The sequence below is a fragment of the Notothenia rossii genome, assembly GCF_949606895.1.
Source record: "Notothenia rossii genome assembly, chromosome: 2".
In the NCBI taxonomy this organism is placed as follows: Eukaryota; Metazoa; Chordata; class Actinopteri; order Perciformes; family Nototheniidae; genus Notothenia; species Notothenia rossii.
The window spans coordinates 51,369,013-51,387,395 of NC_136904.1; the positions used below are offsets into that span (position 1 = coordinate 51,369,013).

The 18,383-nt window shown below is 41.8% G+C and overlaps 1 protein-coding gene and 1 long non-coding RNA gene across 10 annotated transcripts in view; one reads left to right on the forward strand and one right to left on the reverse strand.

Moving 5' to 3' along the window:
- The window catches only part of LOC307028259 (uncharacterized protein), a 54,947-nt gene extending 41,780 nt beyond the window's left edge, over window positions 1-13,167 (forward strand). For 3 of the 6 annotated variants that reach the window (XR_013804913.1, XR_013804914.1, XR_013804915.1), the window contains 5 exons: window positions 9,667-9,800; window positions 9,911-10,039; window positions 11,420-11,989; window positions 12,325-12,589; window positions 12,727-13,167. Coding sequence is in view for 1 of the 6 variants with exons in the window: in XM_079663119.1 (XP_079519245.1) it covers window positions 10,026-10,039; window positions 11,420-11,563; window positions 11,885-11,989; window positions 12,325-12,589; window positions 12,727-12,933 (735 nt within the window). In the remaining 5 variants the exon portion in view is untranslated. Of the gene's footprint in view, window positions 1-278; window positions 299-1,691; window positions 8,922-9,666; window positions 9,801-9,910; window positions 10,040-11,419; window positions 11,990-12,324; window positions 12,590-12,726 lie in introns of those variants that run through there. The other 3 variants (XM_079663119.1, XR_013804916.1, XR_013804917.1) reach the window with 3 other exon arrangements.
- Window positions 13,168-13,379: 212 nt separating this feature from the next.
- Window positions 13,380-17,994, reverse strand: LOC307028261. Of its 4 annotated transcripts, none has more exons than XR_013804918.1 (8): window positions 17,842-17,994; window positions 17,078-17,147; window positions 16,881-16,982; window positions 16,602-16,697; window positions 15,983-16,094; window positions 15,651-15,818; window positions 15,368-15,513; window positions 13,380-14,021 (listed from the first exon to the last, which is right to left on the reverse strand). It is a non-coding gene; the product is annotated as an uncharacterized lncRNA (long non-coding RNA). The 4 variants fall into 4 exon arrangements; XR_013804919.1 differs by having other exon boundaries at window positions 16,881-16,995; XR_013804921.1 differs by lacking the exon at window positions 17,842-17,994 and adding an exon at window positions 17,254-17,268 and having other exon boundaries at window positions 16,881-16,995; window positions 17,078-17,169.
- Between the last annotated feature and the right edge of the window lie 389 nt (window positions 17,995-18,383).

Here is an 18,383-nt window from a genome sequence, read left to right on the forward strand (position 1 = left end):
TCACTCCCCTTTTAAACTGTATTCTTGTTTTACTGTCATATAGTATTTCATAACTGCTTTTCATGTATTCTCATATTGTTTTATAACTATAATGATCATGTGTGCCTCAGAAATAATTGTTTACATAAATGGTGACCAAACCATTTGAGACCCACTGAGATAACAACAACAATGCCAGGTACTGTGTGCTCTTTCTCTCTCTTTTTAGCTCGGAGCGGCGTCCCGGTGCTCTCCGGTCCGGCGGCAGCACTACATCCCTGAGTGCAGGCATATTGTCATTCAAGAGAGAATACGATGCGTAGGCCTACTTCTTTTGGAAAACATGTTTTTCTTTTAGCCGATTTACCTCGTTAACGTAGTCTAAATAACTCTCATGGGAGCTCAGACCCCTCCTTATGGGAGCTCAGCTCCATTGGCTCCCACATAACTCCAACCCTGGTGGAGAGTCAATCAAACCGGCTAACACCTGTCACCTGTAAAACATGAACAACAGGGTGTCGCTGTCCAGGTTGCTAGGCGACAGTGCTATGGACCGTGGGTGTCAGGTGGCGCAAACAGGAAGTCCTCCGTAAACCAGACCGTCTCATTTCGTAGACCGCTCGGTTTGCTATTCCTTCACTTTATTTTTATATGTATATTGTAGTGCCGAGAGATAGGGAGTCGGAGGCGATGCAATGGAGGTACAAAGCTTTCTTTAATGAGCAGCAGAAATGCAGGTGTTGTCGGGTCGCAGCCCGTGACGACAAGAGGAAGAGCCAGGAGGTCACACAACATATATAGATAATAACACATATGTCCGTCGTGTGGAAACAATGCCCCTACCCCACAGTTCCGAGATTGAATTATGTTAACCAGTGATCACTACACAAGCCCCCCCAGAATTCAACCATGGAGACAATCCCCACGTCTGAGAGGAAGCACCACAGGGGCCGAGGAGGGCGGGGTTGCAGGTGAGGGCCGGGCCATGGAACGGGCTGTTGGAAGGGGGCCGCAGGAGAGGGTAGGGGCCCTAACGAGGGCATCCCCACCGGGGGTGGGGGGCGGGCCGTCGTAAGGGAGCCGTCGTAAGGGGGCCGCAGTAGGGGTCATGGCGAATGAAGACTTCACCCGCCAGTCGGAGAATGCTGGATCGCTGAGCCGCGACGGGCGTGAATAACCCGGTGGTCCCCAGCAGGAGGGAGCGCTGCCTGGCCGCAGGCGAGGGCACAGTGGCGGCAGACACAAAGTCCTTGGGAGGAAGGAATCGGGTCCGAGGGGGCAGGAGCAGCATCCCCGGGAGGAAGGAGCCGTGGACAAGGAAGAGGCCAGATGGGGGGCCGTCCGAAGCTGCCGTCGAGGCGAACCGTGAGCCGCGGTAAGAGGAGAGGCCAGGCAGGGTCCCGGAGCGTGCCACCCACAGGCCGATGAAAGCATGGGCGACGTCCGAAACCGCAGAGGCGAAGAAAGAGGCCAGACAGGTTCCTGAAGCGCGCCACCCACGGGCCGACGAAGACATGGGTGACGTCCGAAACTGTCGAGGCAAGACGGGGGCCAGAAGCGCGCCACCCAGGCGCCGATGAGAGCACGGGTGACGTCCGAAGCCGCCGTCGAGGTGGTGAAAAGGCGAGAGGGTCCTCGCGAGGTCAACCGGCTGGTCAAACCTCCTCTCAGGCACCAGGGAAAAGCTCAAAAGAGTCGATAGCCGCCAGCAGCTAGCCGTTAGCTGATGCCGTTAGCCGCTAGCTGGCAGCCATCGGTAGCTGCTAGCCGTCGTTAGCTAGCGCAGCCTGGACGTGCAGCCGCACGCCCCGAAGAAACAGCCCCATTCGGTAGAAGTCGGGTTCTCCCCTACCCAGCAGGTCGTGCATCGTCTCCGTGTAGTTGCGGGAATGGCGAGCGACGTCCTCAGCCATTCCGTGGGGGGCGCACCGAGCCTCAGTCCGCGTGCCGGTGGCAGCCGCAGACGTCTCCAACTGCGTTTTTTTTGCCGTGTTCGGTACAGATACTTCACGAGACGTTGTCAGGGTCACCAATGTAGTGCCGAGAGATAGGGAGTCGGAGGCGGTGCAATGGAGGTACAAAGCTGTCTTTAATGAGCAGCAGAAATGCAGGTGTTGTCGGGTCGCAGCCCGGGACGACAAGAGGAAGAGCCAGGAGGGCACACAACATAGTATATAGATAACAACACATATGTCCGTGTGGAAACAATGCCCCTACCCCACAGTTCCGAGATTGAATTATGTCAACCAGTGATCACTACAATATACATTTCTTTTGGACGAAAACTTAGCGTGAGGAAAGGCATGTGTGGCGTTAGTGCGTGAGATATGTGTTAATTGTGTGACTTTCACGCTCAATGCGTGAGGGTTGGCAGCCCTGCTTGACCTAGTGGGAGAAATGGCATTGTTTGTCTGTAGCCAATCTCTTGAACCTCGGCAAAAAAGGCATTAGAAGAATTAGAAAGTCAAGGCTCGCTGTCACGCTCGCCCACACAACTAAATATATATGCACGTTCATTCTCACAACGCATAAGACACAAGAAAATATGCATACATTTACATCAGAATCCAAACGTTTTTATTTTTTTATTTTGCATTATTAAATTTTTTTATAAATGGGACACAGGGTTCGGTCCGGATTGATTTGCAGTTCGGTCCGGATCCGGGCCTTGGTCCGGAGTTTGAGAAGCCCTGTGATAGGGGATGATAGGCCCATGGGCGGGACGTTGCCAGGAGTTCAACATAAAGCCAGCCACATTTGAGTAACGACGTTGTGACCGCAGCAAATCTGGATCAGCTCCGTTGTACCCTGTTTTTAGAGATTGCTAGTATAATTATCAGGGACCTCATTATCTGCAGGTTAAATTAATTCTATTTTGAATTAAATAATTATCTTTAGGTTGTAGTGCTTTGATACCTGATGATTGTAAATGTAACTGTTACCATCGGTGAATGTATTCAGGCTACATATTAAAATTATTATAACATTTACAAAAAGGTTTGCCACATTGTGAAAGTTTGATAACATGCACCTTTTCATCCTAAATTACCAAACAAAAGTGTCTCTTTAAAGAATTCCTTACTGACTACTGTTTTTTTTTTAAATGTGAAGCAAAGCAATATTATAAAAGAGCAACGATTATGTACAAAACAATCCATCCTAAATAGACAAAAACAAAGATTATGATCATTAGAAAAGCAATAAAATCATTTTTAATCATCAATTACTTAAGCTATACAATAATACGTAACAAAACCCTCTTTGACACTGTCATTGTCTCAAAATCTGTCAAAAAGGACAATCAACTAGAAACTGTTTAGTTGCATAGTTATCCTGGTAGAAATGAATCAAATAGCAAATGGGCTTTTCTGATTAAGAAACACAGATTTTCTGGCAATATGACAATGAAAACTACGAATTTGATATTGAATGCCCGTCCACCTCAAATGTTCTGATAGTTAGCTGTTGGGGATTTAAGAAACAAATACAATATTCCCTTTAATATCTACATGAAACAGCGTATTTGCAATTCATTTGGAAGTCATTGAAGATATTTGAGCTGCTGCAGGTCTTCACACGCCGCATGGATGAAGACGTAGCGTTCGGTGCGTTTTGGTTCCGACTGAGTATGTGCTGAGTAATCTGAGAGAGCTGAGAGAGCTGAGAGAGCTGAGAGAGTGGTGCGAATGGTGGAGTGAAGAGAAGTGTGGAGTGAAGAGAAGTGTGGAGCGAAGCAAAGTGTGGAAGTGGAAAATCCTTTTCTTTAAATTCCCTGTTTGAGTTAATAAAAGTATATTTTCATTACAAAATTGGGGTGATGTGTGGTCTGGGGTCCTCGTTAAAACACGTGCAGTTTTTTGTATGACATGACAATAAATCTTTGAATCTTGAATTGAATCCGACATCAAAATAAACATTACCAAAAAAAAAGGGTGGCGTGCAAAACAGCTTTATTTTATCAGAAGAAATTGTCCCCACCACTTTTCAAAACAAAGTGAGGCCCCTAGTAACACTCTCTTTTCCTCTTGGTGGGACCTTATAATGACCCCTGGGTGGACGTGAGTGCTGTACTGTCAGAGTGCAGCTGCACAGTGCACTGGGTGGAGTCACCAGGAGAGGCTCTACACTTTCTGATCTCTGAGCCATACAACTGCATGAACTCTGCTGACCTCACTCCAACAGTGTGTCATGTAATATAGCAACATGCTAACTGAGGATTACAAGGATTGATTCACACCCTACTCAGGATTGTAGCAGCAAAGTTGCAGTAAGAAACATTTATTAGCCTTAAGAACCGGCCTCATGTTATCTTTTTCTGTTTCTTTCCTCTGAACACAACGGAGGACCCTGCCTGACTCTGGATATGTTCTATTATTATGCTTTTTGACCAGATTTGCATACTACTGGCTCTCGTCATCTCACGCCTAGACCACTGCAACTCTCTCCTGGCTGGTCTACCTGCATGTGCCATCCGACCTCTGCAGCTCATCCAGAATGCAGCGGCTCGTCTGGTCTTCAACCTTCCAACATTTTCCCACACCACGCCGCTCCTCCGCTCCCTTCACTGGCTTCCAGTAACTGCTAGAATCCACTTCAAGACAATGGTACTTGCATACCATGCTGTGAATGGATCTGGCCCTTCCTAACCGCCAAACAGCTCGCTGCACCCGCACTGCGAGGGGGACCCAAGTTCCCATCAGCAAAAACACGTGGGTTTGCTATCCTGGCTCCAGTGCTTAATTTGTAAATCATAAGGTGCCGGAACGCAAAGTACATATGACAGCTCAGGGATGACGAGACGCGTACAGGTCCCGGAACGTATACAGAAAAGGTGCTGAAAACAACATGAAAATGTCCACTTGCAACGCTGTGGGACTTACAAGCCTCAATTTCAAATAGTATCCATGGTATAAATGTTATGACGATAATTTATAATTGTTTAGGCTAGTACGCACAACATAGGCAAATGCCCACATCACCACAGGTGGGACTTCAGTATACAGCCAGCAATTAATTTCTCAACAGGTTTAACGTGTAAAAAAAATATTTATTAGGCCTATTCAAAGATTGGCACGGCGGCCTATTAATAGACAGTATGTTTGCTCACCATATTTAGTTGTTTAAAACACCCCACATCACGAGCATGTCCGCATTGTCCTCTATCTCTTTTTTTCTGCTTTTACTGCGTGTGTCTGTGGCAGTTCTGTGTCCTTTGGCCACCCAGGACCTCACGTACGGGACTGGATTGAATTTAGCCAGGGGGGGTCCAACAAGATTTAGGAAGAGTAAAGATGACATGGTGGATGTGAGCAAAGAGCTACGGTTGGGAGTGCAAATCAAGTTCATTTGAGAAAATCCGCGCTCACATTCAGCACTTGCAGTGGGAATGCTGTTGACAGCAACAAGTAACTCCATCAGCTCATAGGGGGTGTCTTTACCATCTGAGTCTCTGTACGTTCTGTAGGCCCGTATGACTGCGCGCGGGTTGGCAATGTTGAAGCGCTGACACAGTGACTCGACCTCAGTCTCTCCATACAGCGCACCTGCGTCCTCGGGCCAGTATTGTGCGTAAAGCACCTTCAACTCCTCAATGAACTTGTTATATCCAGTTTTATCTGGCATCCGGCCTCCTTGAGATAACATACGGTCCTCCAAGTTCTTGGCCACAGTTAGAAAAAACTGACCTGTCGCTGGACGTCCCACACTCTTCTACCCTCAATGCGCTCTCCTCTCCTACTGAATCTTCCTGCTGTAAGCCAGCTGATGTCGCGGTTCCGCTCGCCTCTTGCTCCGGCTGTTGTACCGGGCTAGTTGATGCCAGGGTACCCACCCGTTGCTGTTGGTGGTCCACCTGGCTGACGGTAGCTGGCTCCTGTTCCGGCTGGCGGTGAACCTGACCCGCTGCCCGGGCTTGGCTAGCTGTCGGTTAGCTAGCTGGCTAGCTGTTGCGGCGCTAACCTCCTCCTGGTTTTGACCATCAACATGACCGCTGCAGCTGCCCTCGTCGCTGCTTGTGGAGGCTTTTCTGACTCGTTTTGAAGTGTCTATTACCTCTTCCTTCTTTTTGAAGAAAGACAGTCAATTTAACTGTCTTTTTGACATGCTTGCATTGAATCACCGTTTCTTCCTCTCTGCGACGTGCTCCTCATGTGGCGAATTTCAAAAGTGAAAGACGTTTGTCCGTTGGTCCAGCTTTTCAGTGCGTCAACACAGATCTCCGACTCTTTCAAATCTTAATCTTAATAAACGACATGAAATTCTTGGGATTTTTTCTGTAAATTAATATCTGCATATTTTATTTCATTTTAACCATTACAATTTTTATTTTTTGTGAGAAGTACCGGATCTGCCCAAATAGGTGCCGGAACACAGGGTGGCCAAAATGAAGAGGTGCCGGATCCTGTTCCGGCAGGATCCGGCTCAAATTAACCACTGCCTGGCTCCAAAATGTTGGAATGAGCTCCCCGTTGAATTCAGGACAGTAGATAGCTTGCACATCGCAGCGCAGACTGAAAACTCATCTCTTTCGACTCCACTTCGAGCGATAGAATTACTAACAAAGCACTTATATACTAATATAGGACTGGCTCATCTATAGCCAGTTGAGTAGCACTTGAAATGTTTTGGCTCTATGAAACCTGATGTACTTATATGATTCTGTTTTCTTCAAGTTTGTATCTTCTTGGTCGAATGCACTTAAGCGTCAGCTAAATGCAATGTCATACAATGCAATGTAATGTAATGTACTGCAGAAAAAACGCAAATTCAAGCACAACACAAAACCCATCAGCTATTTGCAGCGTGTCTGAACTATTGTAACTGAAACTATTGTATTTGAATCAGTGCTTGAATTGGAATAAAAAAGGTGCCAGTACTCTAAATCAGCAACTGTTTCAAGTCCATTGATTTAAACAGCCCAAAAACAAGTATTTGGCTCAAAGTCATATAGTATATCCTATAATGCTGGTGGATTTGTCTCTTTACTTTATATTTTAGAAAGGCTCACTGTACTTAAACAAAATGACTCAGGGTGCATCTGAGATTAGAAGGGGGGGAAATGGTAAAGTGCTATTTTTATAAGTGGGGAGTGGACCAGTCACCCTCTAGGGGGTCCGGGGGCATGCTCCCCCGGGAAGATTATTTTTTAAATATTGAAGTTACAGTAGATGCATGAATCTGGTGCATTTTCAGGGGGAAATAAAGAGACCATATTTGTTGTCATGCGCAATCAGGGCCGGACTGGGACAATAAGTCAGGCCGGGAATTATACACCAAGCCAGGCCACTACCTGTTTTAATAAACATATGGAGATGGGTTACTATTTAAAAAAAATTGCAAATCTATTTAGGAACCTGTCAATGTGAACATATTTTAAGTGGGGGTGGACCTCAAATCCTCTAGGGGGGTCCGGGGGCATGCTCCCCCGGTAAGATTTTTTTTAAATGTTGGACTTAAAGGTGGGGTAGGTAAGTTTCAGAAACCGGCTCGAGATACACTTTTTGTTATATTCCATGGAATACTCTTAACATCCCGATAGCAATGAATATCTTAAGTGCTTTGACAAAAAATCCATAAAAAAATGTCATCTGTGGAACCCGTAATACTGTAAAAACTACAACCAATCCGTTTAGCCGGGAAACGGATTGGATTGCCGCCCTGTCTGTCAGCCTTCCATCTCGTGCATGCACAAATGTATCTCGTGCCCTCATAGAGAACCGCAGTGACGCTTCGTAAAACCCGGAAGTAAACTTCTTCCGGTTCCTTCGCGAAAAACCAATGCAAATTCTCTATAGGATTTTGGAAAATAGCTCGAAATAAGGTCTGTGGTTGACACACGTTTAAGAGAGGGATCACGTTTTGTTCAGCCGGATAATCTCCACATGTCAACCCTACTTTTATAATTTTTGAATCATAAATCTAGTCGCCAAAAGTGAAATGCTAACGTTATGCTATAAACGAACTACAAGCCAGTACAGCAGCAGGGTCGCACGTATGGAATGCCATTTAAGCCAAAATTAAATAAATAAATAAATACATCAATAATTAAATACATACATATATATATAAATATGCCTATGAAATAAATTATGAAATAAATAAATTAGGCAATAAATATGTATACATGTACATTTAAATACACATTTATTTATTTCATGGGACTTTTATTTCATAATGAGACATTTATTTCAAGAGACTTTTATTTCATAATGACACATTTATTTATTTCAAGAGACTTGTATTTCATAATGACACATTTATTTATTTCATGAGAATCGTATTTCATAATGACATATTTATTTATTTCAGATGACTTGTATTTCATAATGACGCATTTATTTATTTCAGGTGACTTGTATTTCATGATGAGACATTTCATGATGAGACATTTCCATTCCTTATATGCAAATGAACGGGGCGTGGTTAGCTCACAGATCCAGAGACCCAGACCAAAGCAACAGCACCACAACACTGACTACTCGAGAAGAGGAAGAAAATGGAGGAGAAGGACTTAAAAAAATTATAAACTATATAATAACTACTAAATGAAAATAAGGCGGGGCAGACAACATGGAAGACGTCGGTGGGCTCCAAGATGCTATGCTATCCTTAGAAGATCAAATTGATCAACACGGTTTACCAACAGATACTGTGTTGGCCCATATTGAAGACTTTATCGAAGTACTCGGGCGGATAAGCGCTCTTCGAGATATCGACACAGATGACGAAGTTGTAAATACTTTGACACTGATTGAGCACCGTGTTCGTGTGGAAGATGTCCAAGAAGTTGGTTCAAGCACAGGTGCAGGACGCCCGCCTCTGGATATTCCATGCGATATGCTCGCTACCTATGTGCTGTCCGGTCTATCAACCCGAGAAATCGCGGATCTGTTTGGTGTGTCATCCCGCACAATTCAGAGGAGATCGGTCGAAGAAGGCCTAAGGTGAATTACTTGAGCTAACGTAAAATCAAATTATTGCTCTATCTAGCTAACGTCATACAAATAACGAGCCCATAGAAATAGAATACGAGTATACTACTATACTCATATTCTATTTATATGGTCAGCCCGCTACAACTGTCACTATGGCAACGGTACACATACAAATGGCCGCCGCTCTGACCATCCTGCATTATCTTAAAATATAATACATCCATTATCCTGCTACGTTGATTTGAATGGGAATGTCCGTTCTACTCCTATTTTATTTCTATGGACGACACTGGTGGGCAAAAACGTGTATAATACAGTTAACAAAATTAAAACATGATTGACAAACAATTATTTTGTATTGTGTAGCAATATGATACGAAGAGATGTTTGAAATGGAGTATATATGTTAGACTGGTGGATGTTCGTCAACGTTAGCCAAAACGTTTATGTTGACGTTGCACACAAGTTAGGTCAGTTATTATTAACAGCTGCTCTGTCAGATATGACTATTGTTACACCGAAATCTGTTTGTATCGTGAAATTGCGGTTTTTGTTTATTCATCAAAAATGACTAAAGTCAGAGATGTTTCCTGATACACGTGAAGTTGCAGCCACTGTATAAATTAATGTTAAGATAACTGGAGTTGTGTTCATGCTAACTGTTACACCTAACTAACGTTGTTGTCGCTTATGTAATAAATATATAATTGAAGTGACATTACACATATATATGTTTTATGTTTTTCTACTGTAGAAAATCAGACCTATACTCTTCAATTAACGATGACGATGTAGATGCCTTGGGGATGGAGATTCAGCGCACTAATCCGAATGCTGGATATAAAATGATGCTGGGACATCTACGGTCCAGAGGCATACACATTCAAAGTAAAAATTAACAGTTTTTGTTTAACCTCAATGTTCAACCCAATTCCAAATGACGTGGGTTTAGCCAGTCGCCAATTTGAATAAACAAATAAATCTCCTTTTTCAATCAGGGCATCGAGTAAGGGCGTCAATGCAGAGAGTGGATCCAGGAGCAATCTTGATGCGAAGGTTAACCCTCCAGACTACAAGGCGTCGTCAGTACAATGTTCCTGCACCAAATAGTCTATGGCATATAGACGGTAATCACAAGCTGATCAGCTCAGTTTTTCCTGCTGCTTTTTGAGCTGTGTCCATCATAATCTAGTAGGCCACTGCTCTTGAACTCCTGTACTCAAGTGCTGCAGTCCTGCAGTTCTTTGTTCCAAGCCTGTACCACACCACCTGAAATCACTAAATAGTAACATCATGTGAGAAAACAGAGGTGAAGGTGTGATTGCTGAAATAAGTAGGCCTATCTACAGACATTGCAACCTTGGAAGTATTGAGTTTGAGACCAATTTGAAGGCTGAGGAAAAAGTAACATTAAAAGATATACGGCCAGGTCATTAATACTTAAAGATGCCTTTATCCTTTTTTAATACAAAATATAACAATGAGGGTTCTGTATGTTAGTTAGTTGAGGATATGAATTGAACTCCTTGTCTACTCATTAGATAATAATTGAGTTTGAATTTCAAACAAAAACACAATTAGATGCTACTAAAGGTACAGTCCTTGCATGGGGGCAAGCCCTCTACCACATACATCCTAGCTAAATATGAGCTCTTCTGATAGTACCATAATGTCAGTGGTGTCCAATTTTATCCGCAAAGGGTTGGTGTGAATGTGTTCCAACAAAGCAGTGACACATGAACTCACAACTAGTTGGTGCCCTGGAATCGGGTGTTTCTCTGCTTGGTTGAAATGCACCCACACTGACCCTTAGTTGGGACATCCATGATGTATTTTAACAAATGTGTGTAAGCTTTGACATACAAAATTATTTATAAGCATTTTCAAAGGTATGAACATGATCCAGAATATGTCTCAATTCCAAACAGTACCATGAAATCATATGTTCACATGTTCACATGAAATCACATGTTTCCTCTTCATATTTACATTAGGGCACTGTATTAGCACCTGAGGTGGTCAAATCAGTTTTAGCCTACTAACAATCTCAGGACCCATTGGCAAAGCCCTTTTACGGAGATTAGCCTACCGGAAACCAACATTTTAGCACCTTGTGTGATTCCATCTTTAGTAGAGATGAGAGGTTAGATGTTGGAAAAAGGTACTTTAAAATATAAATGTTGTTCACCCAGCTGACAAATCTGCTTGCCTTGGTAAAGTAAATTAAGCCATTGAATTTGCTTATTTATGTACAACTTTTTTTAACTTAAAGAAGGTTAACATGCAATGTACGATAATGTTGGATATTGCAATGGCAATAATGTTTTGTGATATTGCAGGACATGTTGCTATTGCAATATCCAACGTTATCACCCAACCTGCCACAACCATACCCCTCCAACCCTATTCCTAACATAGCTTAATGAACAAGATGTGCCTTTATCAACTGTGATTTGGACATGAGGCCCCAATTCAATAACCAATTAATCCTGTTATATTTCACACAGATGGAGGATTGTTGTTCATGGTGGCATTGATGGATTCTCCAGGCTAATTGTGTACTTAAGTAGTGCCACCAACAACAGAGCTACAACTGTTCTTGAAGGCTTCTTGTCTGCTGTTGGCCAATATGGCGTGCCATCTCGAATTCGGTATGTAATGTCCTACAAATGTCTAATAAATGAAGTACAATGAGATTTATTTGACTAAAATGTATTTTAATAGCATTTGTAACACAGGTACAATTATCAAAAAGAAAATGAGTGTTCGGAATTTCAAACAAGTGTAATGAAGGTGCTCTTCGGTAATCTTAAAACAGAGCTGGGTTACAACCCACGCAGAACGGCACAAACAGCCTTCTTCAGGGTATGCTTAGACCCTGAAGAAGGCTTTCCGAGAGAAGACCTTTCTTTTGAAGGTACAATTATGTTGGATAGTCATCTTCAGATAAATGTACTTTTTTCCCCTTACAGATCTGACAAGGGGGGTGAGAATGTTAGGGTTGCTCATTTCATGGTCCAAACACAAGGGGAGAACAGGAGCTCTCATATTACTGGACAGAGTGTTCATAACCAAAGGTATGGAGGATTTAAAAGATATAAATTATTAAAGTACAATGAAACCGAGAGAAGAAGCATGTCTGTCCACCCTCACAAAACAATACTTACATTCAGGCGGGGCAGGGGGTGATAGCGGGGCGTTTTACTGGCAGTTCATAACAAGTTCATTGGTCACTACCTAAAATCCAGCTCTCACTTCGCTCATCATTGTGTTCACACTCCAGTCTGAACATAAGTGTCAATCAGCCATTACTAGTAGAACCTTGTACAACTTTTCCATCCTGCTAACTGTTGAATAATGTGACCTGCCAAAAATACAATATAAAGGCTGTATTTCATTCTTTCTTTTACAGAATTGAGCGCCTTTGGAGAGATGTGTATGAAAATGTTCTTGATCTGTTCTACACAATATTCATCCAGCTGGAGGCCCAAGGATTACTCAATCCTGACCAAGAGATTGACCTGTATGCACTACACAGGTGCTTCATGCCACATATTCAGCATCATCTTCAGTGTTTCAAGGAGGCATGGAATCACCATGGGCTGAGGACTGCAAGCCACCGTTCACCTTTACAGTTGTGGTTACTAAACAACAGAGAGGGACAAGATTTCTCACAGGTAAACAACGTTTTTTAGATGATGTAATGTATGCCATCTTATTCCCTGGCTCAATTATTTATTTAAAATACATGCAAAATGACCCACATTGTAATTGATTACACATTCTGAACGGCTTTATTCCTTTCGTATGTCAGGTTGGTGAGGATTATGGTGTGGACTGGGAAGGACCACATACCCCCTGTGCATCTAATGTCTTTGTTCCTGAGATCCAGCTCCTGCGCCCATTGAGTGAACAAGATCTTGTGGCCCTACCAAACCCCCATGTTCCTTTCAGTCAGGCATTGGCAGTTTATCTTGAAACTGTTCAAACCCTCAGAGTTATGTTGAACCCAGAACCTTAGGTCAGGCAACATTTTCTTCGCACGATTTCAGCAGTGGTGGAAGAAGTACTTAAAACCATTACTTACGCAAACGTACCAATACAACAATGTAAATTACAAGTCAAAGTACAGACATACTATCAACAAAAATGTACTTTAAGTATCAGCAGTAAAAGTACATGTTGTGCAATAAAATGTAAATAATAATAAATTCTGATGCAGCATGTTACTGTTGGAGCTGCTCTCATTCCTTTAGCTGTGTATTTCTCTCTACTCCTTCTTTTACATGCAAAAGCACACTTGCATGCACATTCTGAAGGATATGAAAATGAAGGATTGAAGAGCGACACGATGGAAGGAAGCCGAGAGCAGGGAACAGAGAGATGGTTGTGTGGTGACGTTGAAGGGAAATCATAAAGGTGGATGACCAGTAATCCTTCAGTCCTACAGATCTTTTGTTGTACAGATCTTTAGCAGCAAACCTTTTGTTCCCAAAATACCAACCACACTCCATTCCCTCTCTGCCTCTAAAACGTTATCCTTTAGTTTTTCTCTTTCAGCTTTATAGATGTTCCACATTTTCTTTAACTCCACAGTTCCTACACTTGTCACTGTTACTTTTCCCCATGACATGCAGCGTACCATTCAATGCTGTGTGATTTATTCTGAGTCTAGCTATCATCATTTCCTCCCTTCTGTTTCTTTCTTTATAAATATGTGTCTGCTAGCAGACCAGCAGACCAGCATTTATCTATCACCAGCTTATGTTAGTATTAAATATACAATGTACTCTGGTAACTATCAAAATAAAGACATTGTAGCATGTATGTATTGTTCATAACAGTATTTTTATTTAATAAATTATACCTAATACAATAATATTACAAAAAAACGTATATCTAAATAAATATATCATCTAAAATAGATGCATTTGATTTAAAAATAATAAATATAATTCAAAATGTAAAGAGCAACAAAGAAATTATAAACATTATTTTTCTTGTTAATATCCATTATCTTCTCTGTTATGTATCTTCCGGTCTTTGCCAATCTGGACAGCATTTCTTGGTCCTCCACGTCTTTCTCGTACAGCCACTGCTTGAAGCAAACTGAAAATAAGAAACAACAATGTTTTAACAAATCGTATTAAATTATGTGATGATAGAACTGCAAACAGAATAGCTGTAACTTTAACTAAATAAATAACTCAGTTACCTCTAATCATTAACCCATGTTTGTATCATTGAGTTAACATACATACATGCTAAACTCTTATTGCACTTTTGGCAACGAGCATTTTCCACCTCAAGACCAAGCCCCCAGGAAGTGCGCCGGACTATGAGGAAAATATTTGTTGTGTCCAAACGGCGGTACTACAATTTCCTTATCAGTCTGTGACGTCCACCGGCCCAGAAATACTTTTTCCCCTTGACTAACATTGGGAAAGAGACGTCTGTAAATCGGTGGATAATTTTTTTTGAAACTAAATAAACTACCCAGTATGAACTATTGTATAGCCCTAGAATCATTAAGTCCTTAAAGTTGTAAAATGCACTAAAAGCCGAATCTAGATTTATTCTCTCTCTCCATTCATTCTAGTGAGCCGAGAGTGTGTGCTCGGGGGGGCGGGGCTTAAGGGGCGCATGCTCTGTGAGCGCACAAACGGGTTCTTCTGCTCTGACAGCCAGGCATGCTGGGTAATCTGTGACGTTTCACTCTCTCAAAAGTTGGGCCATTTTGACTTCATGCGCCAATGAGCAGCTCTCATAGGAAAGAACGAGACCCCGCCTCCCACGCTGTATCCAGTTCTTATTATACATCCATGCTCAAGACGGGTAACATAACTACCCTCGGGGCACTTAGTTCTCTCCGCCATGTGTTTGAGTGCGCACACGTGTGTGTTTGTGTTTGTGTGTCTGTGTCTGTGTCTGTGTCTATGTGTATGTCTATGTGTATGTGTATGTGTATGTGTATGTGTATGTGTATGTGTATGTGTATGTGTATGTGTATGTGTGTGTGTGTGTGTGTGTGTGTGAGTGTGTTGCATGCATGTAGCAGGTTCTGTGTGTAAACTGCCCCACCCCCTCGCACACCGACAGGGGAGAGAGATCTCTCGTCTGGATTGGAAAGATCGAAAATAAATCATAGACGCACTTCGTAGTCTTTTTGCATATTAGAAACGGAGTTGGCGACAGTAAGACTGCGATATAATGTTTATGCAGATATAATACATATGACATCTATTTTTTAAATGTCTCCAGTACCGATAAAAAGATCGATAACGTTGGACGTTAACGGTACCACGGTCTTTAATAATTCAGCCCCGGGCCCCGTTAATACTGGGGCTCGGTACCCATCCCTAGTTTTAATTATTACATCATCAATATTACATTTCAAATAACCAAGTACTTGGTATCTCACAAAGCGCAAGTGGCTAGTGCTGCTAAGAACATACCTGGTGATGGTGGCTCTTCGCTGCAGGATCTGGTCGATGTCCTCCTAACAGAAGCGATTGCCTTCGTCGTTCTCGTCCATGATGGCGGCGTAGGCTCCTTTCCTCAGGAGGTCCTCGATCTCCTTCTTGGAGAACTGCTGGACCGGCTAAAGGCGACGCAGAGAGACATTTACACAAGTGGATTTAGAAAACTATTTTTGAAATTAAACTAAGCGTACTGCAACAGCGACTGACCCAAAAATGACTTGGCATCTAGAAATATGACAGATTTTTTTTTTCTCACCCCGTTGTTGTTGCCTTCTTTGTTCCCACTCGTGCTCTGCAGGACAGCACGGTCCAGCCCGAGCTTCAGACTAGCTTTATCCAGCTTTTCCCTCTCATAGTTTCTAGTGATCAGACGGTACACCTTCACCGCCTTAGACTGGCCAAAACGATGACACCGAGCTTGAGCCTGAAATAAAAAATTAAAAGAGGGGTCAAAAGAGCAAAGTTTTTAAGCATTAAATGGGAAAATATACACTTAAAGAACCGAGGGAATAAACGGAAAGACTGTTGTTGTTGTAGCCCTATTGAACTATCTTTAGGACAGACAGAGCAGATATATATATATCGTACCTGCAGGTCATTTTGAGGGTTCCAGTCAGAGTCGAATATCACACAGGTGTCCGCAGCAGTGAGGTTCACAAGCTCTTGATCAGGTGTTTGATGTGGGCTGGCATGATCCTTTCTGCAGCGATAAATAAAGAAAACAAAGAAGACCTTATTAATAATAGTAATGATGGTAACAACAATAATATTAGTATAACTATTTATATAGCACTTACACAATAATTGCAAAGTGATTCTCACAACAAAAATAAAGAACAAAACAATGTCAACAATAAAAAAAAAAAAAATTATTGGAATGTTAAGAGACAAAGAAATGATAAACATTCTGAGAGGCCGACTACAAAAAGGTAGACTCAATGGCTCTTGATGACATCAATGAGCAGTCCCAAAACATGCTGCTGTATAAAAAGAAATAGGTCCAGATTTCTTCTATTTAGTGTTGGATGATTTTTTGTATTGATTGCTGATGGATGTTAAGATATGTTTTACAATTATAACTTATTGTAATTGGAATCAAAAAGTTTAAAATCGTAGTTTTAATAAAATGACTAGCAATATAGGGTTTATTCAACAGCGGTAAAGCATTAAGTTGCTAAATTAACGTACACTGAACTGTAAAACTTACCACTATTTAGGAAAGGACCTGATCAGAAGGATTGACTAGTAAGACAGCAAAGAGGTGGAGGAGGTCTATGTCATGTACCATTGGTAGATGTTACACCTGAAAGAAAGATAAGGAAATAAGACAACACAGGAGGACAAACATCCTCTTAAGTAAAAGACGAAATCATGTCAAGCTTTACATCTTTCAGTCTTTATAATGCACTGTTGGAAATTACATTCCAAAGGCTAAATTCAAACTCAATACCATAAATAACTGGGTAGGCCTACCAAAGTGCTTTACCTGATAGAACACGTTCCACACGGAGCAGCAACCATCCGGCTGGGCCTTTTGCTGCATATCATCTCCTCCCTCTCCACTGTTTCCAGTAGATCTCTACTGCCTCTGTCCAATAAAACTGAAATGCCCCAAAACATCATCATATTTAAAAAGTTAAAACAATAACTTGCTTTTGGCATTCAAATGTATTAGAATCTCACCTTTTTCCTGGATGTCAGGAAGGCGTTCCCTTCAAGTCCGTAACCAGTCATAGGAGTTCAAATGCAAAGCCTGAACGATGACAAGAGCGAGACTTACATTTTACAAGATAAGTAATACCAGAGCAGTGTGTACGACATGCAGAGAACAGATCAAATCCCCTGACAGACTCACACACTTTGGTGATGTCCTCATCTGATAATGATGTTTCATTTTTAGCAGCAAAGTAACATTACTCAAGGTATATGTTGGACCCAACTCATGTACAGTATGTTTTGCATCTCCTCAACAATGGCCTGTATAGTTGAGTAAAAACAAACTGTCCCTAGAGTTTCAGGTAGATTAACAAAGAAAAGTTTGCAATGAAGCACAAAACCCCTCTTTGTATTAAGCTAGCTGCCACAGAAAGTACAGCTTAATATGGTAACCTGGTAGAGTTAGCTAACGTTAGCTAACTTCATGTCAAACTAAAAACCTCTAACGTGCATTACATTGACGATTTTAAACACAACTTAACTCTTTCAACTTGTAAAATAACGTTAATTTAACATACCCTTAAATAACTACATCACGTTTTTCAGAACAACACAAACTGCAGAAAACGTTAGCTGCTAACTGTTGTTAGCTAAGACAGCTAGCTCGTAACAATAGCCTCCTAGCAAACTTAAGGTTACGTTAACATTAACTTAACGTTGTAAGAAAGCAAAACGAACCTTCGAGAAATATTTTACTCTCAGACTGGGTGTAATTGTGTTGCATTGCTTACCTCCAGAAGGACTTTTAGCTGTTTCCCAGTAGAGACTAGAGAGAGCTGTCAGAGCGGTTGCTCTCAGAACAGCAGCATTGGGCGGACCAGATAAGAACCAGTTAGTGTCAATGTTGTGGTGCTGTTGCTTTGGTCTGGGTCTCTGGATCTGTGAGCTAACCACGCCCCGTTCATTTGCATATAAGGAATGGAAATGACTCATCATGAAATGTCTCATCATGAAATACAAGTCACCTGAAATAAATAAATGCGTCATTATGAAATACAAGTCATCTGAAATAAATAAATATGTCATTATGAAATACGATTCTCTTGAAATAAATAAATGTGTCATTATGATATACAAGTCTCTTGAAATAAATAAATGTGTCATTATGAAATAAAAGTCTCTTGAAATAAATGTCTCATTATGAAATAAAAGTCCCATGAAATAAATAAATGTGTATTTAAATGTACATGTATACATATTTATTGCCTCATTTATTTATTTCATAATTTATTTCATAGGCATATTTATATATATATGTATTTATTTAATTATT